Below are 2,911 nucleotides of genomic sequence, written 5' to 3'. Positions count from 1 at the left end.
TAAGAGCGTGTGTTCCCCTGGTTTCTAACCCATCGTCTGTGTTCCACCACACACTGACCGTGAATTAATAAAAAAAAAATAAACACTGTTTTAAGAAGGTCAATGTCCTGTTTGTCAAAAAAAAGAGAAAAAGAAAATTCTCCGAAACATCCTGGAAAAAGTCTGTAGTCCGTCGTCTTGTATTAACTCCACGTGACCAGGATGGTGAGAAGAACTGATCTGGGAACAGCTGAGTCTCCACAGACTGTCCCTGGAACACGGTCAAAGACGGACTTCTCGTGCTCTCGTGTCAATGTCAGTAACATGTCGTCAAAATAACAAAAAAAAGGGGGGAAAGTATTGCCCCCCCTTCCTCCCCCCCGACAGGTTTACCTCCCCCAGACTGTGACCTTTACTTCATTTCCAGGTAAATTGTGCCAAACTGACCCCGGACCAGCACTGAGCAATTCAGCCTTCCTCCAGCAGGGGGGGCTACCCGACCCATAAAGCAATGAACAGTGGGACCAGTATAGGGGTGTGATGGTCTTCCACCAGTCCCGTTTCTTTTTCTTCCTATTTTTGTTCGTTTTGGTAATAATTGTATATGGCACTTTATCTTACACCCCTGTGACATATATGTACATAATAAACATGTATTTTAACCTGATGATGTCATATAATAAATACGATCAAAGAAGTTCACGGATCGGTTTTTAACTGAAGAACAAATTCACTTCAGTCATCGAAGGTCTGTGGCGTCAGGAACCGACGACCGTCTCCAGTCTGAGGGTCTCCGACCCTCCAATGAGCTGAGGTCCACTGCTGCCCCCTTCATGTCATCAGGGGTTATTGATGTTCTATATACTGTCTAATACAAACAAATACAACCAGTGAAAACAAACCAAACAAAACTGAAAATAAATCCTCAAGAGAAAAATGTAATCATTCAGTTGCAGACCGGATTTGGAGGGTGTGTCAGCCAGAAGTGGCCCGCAGGCCAGGGGTTTGAGACCCTGTAGAGTCTACTGTCTACCTGTTAACACATCTACCATACCTACCTGACCAGGGAACACCAGGCCTGGTGTCCGTTGTCCACTACATCTACTGTGTCTTCCAGGATAAACGGTTCAAGACGACGACGACTAGATTTTTCACCAAGCCTCCTACTGTGTCTTAAACGGTTCAAGACGACGACTAGATTTTTCACCAAGCCTTTGTTTTAATGACAAACTTCAAAAAAGGCCCGTTGACGACAGTAACAAAAAAACAGTCTCCATGGTGACCAACCAGAGTCAGAGTCTTGAACTAAACGTCATTGGTGAGCAGCAGCTTTAAGTTCCATTCCTCTAGCGCGCAGCAGCTAGCAAAAGAAAGCTAATACAAAAAAGATGAAGGAGCGTTAACTAGCTAGTTATCCCGCTAGTCCAGACAGTGGCCCAGGTGTCTGGACCTGGTGGTTCAGACAGAGCCTGAAGAGGTGGGCTATACCAACGCCTCAATATATCGTTGTGCCAATAGTATCGCAATATATCGTGATACGGGTCGTATCGTTTCTTGCCAACACACAGCCCTACAGCAAAGACATTTCCGGCCGGCGTCGTCCTTCCGATCATCATCCTCCTGATGCTACTTTTCTAAAATACTTCTTAAGAATAAATACAAAACAACAACATTTAAAGCGACCTGAAGAGTCTGAGCAGGAAAGTCTATAAACACAGACTATGAGAGCGGAGCTGCCCGACGGACGGACGGACGGTGTCAGAGGCAGCAGCGACACAAACACCTGAGGTTGAAGAAGCATCGCGCTGCTGCATATATGTTTATATATATGTGGTAAAAACTGTGGAGCGAAGCACCTGAAGAGGCCGGACAGTTGTCGTTGGGAGGTCGGGGTTCATCGTATTTTTTCCAACTTTTAGTTCCATTGTTTGGGTTTTTCGTGTAAAACGTTGTCATTGGCCAATCAGAGAGTTCCAGCCTGGGAAGTTTTCAATCTCTCCGGTCTCCTGCAGCGATTGGTCTCCGTGTTTCAGTGTCAGCTTGAAGCGAAGACGTACTTTACACTGAGTAAAAAGAATATTTAAAAAAAATTAATAAATCAGAAAACAAATGAAAAAAGAAACAACACAACAAAGCATTAACTAAAACAGCGTTGATTGACAGGTTGTCATTTCGCGGTACCTTCTGAGGGTTGGCCAGCAGGACGACCTGGGAGATGGCAGGTGGAGGCAGCAGGGGGTTGTACGGAGGAAGGCTGGTCCGTGAGGCAGGCTGAAGTTTCACCACCATGGTCTGAAGGTCAGAGACAGGACAGAGGAAGACCACCTCCTTCATCATCATGTCACAGCAAGTCAGTGAATGAATATAAATAAATAAAATAACATGTAGGTAATAATTCTGCATTAGCATCATTAAAAAAAGGTCCCAGAACATTCCATCAAAACAGGGACGTAGGTAATAATTCTGCATTAGCAACATTAGCATAATTAAAAAAAAGTCCCAGAACATTCCATCAAAACAGGGAACAACAATCGATAAGAAACACGGTTTTTTTTACTGTATTCCTCACAGTGAAAAGGCTCGTTTATATATGTAGTACAAATTGGTGTCACCAGGTGGTGGTGTTTGACGAATACGTCGCTCATTTCCACTCAGCAGCGGCCGTCGTCTGTTACCTTGGGAACGGCCGCCTGAAACGTGAAGTCCTTCACATCGAATGCAGAGGTGTTCACCGTGGAGACGACGACCACGGCGACATCCGGGTGACCCGCTGGGGGGTCTTTGGCGAAGTGGAGGGAGGCGTGGATGCCGCCCTGGTCGTACAGAGTGATGGGCTCCAGGTGACCTGCGACGGAACAGAGACCACATTAATGAGAGGAAAATCAAGGGGAATCAACGTCCACGTAAATGAACAGAAGGTGGCGCCGCACAT

General features: G+C 45.7%; 1 protein-coding gene across 1 annotated transcript in view; it reads right to left on the bottom strand.

Moving 5' to 3' along the window:
- Positions 1-1,178: 1,178 nt before the first annotated feature.
- The window catches only part of LOC103383249 (ADP-ribosylation factor-binding protein GGA3), a 7,159-nt gene continuing 5,426 nt past the window's right edge, over positions 1,179-2,911 (bottom strand). Inside the window, 3 exon segments of the mRNA XM_025058835.1 lie at positions 1,179-2,042; positions 2,161-2,271; positions 2,655-2,824. Of these exon segments, the coding sequence (XP_024914603.1) occupies positions 1,932-2,042; positions 2,161-2,271; positions 2,655-2,824 (392 nt within the window). The 3' untranslated portion in view covers positions 1,179-1,931.

This window comes from Cynoglossus semilaevis, chromosome 9 (genome assembly GCF_000523025.1).
Source record: "Cynoglossus semilaevis isolate Cse_v1.0 chromosome 9, Cse_v1.0, whole genome shotgun sequence".
Taxonomy (NCBI): Eukaryota; Metazoa; Chordata; class Actinopteri; order Pleuronectiformes; family Cynoglossidae; genus Cynoglossus; species Cynoglossus semilaevis.
The sequence above is the reverse complement of the archived record's forward strand: the minus strand, read 5'-3'. Positions and strand labels throughout refer to the sequence as shown.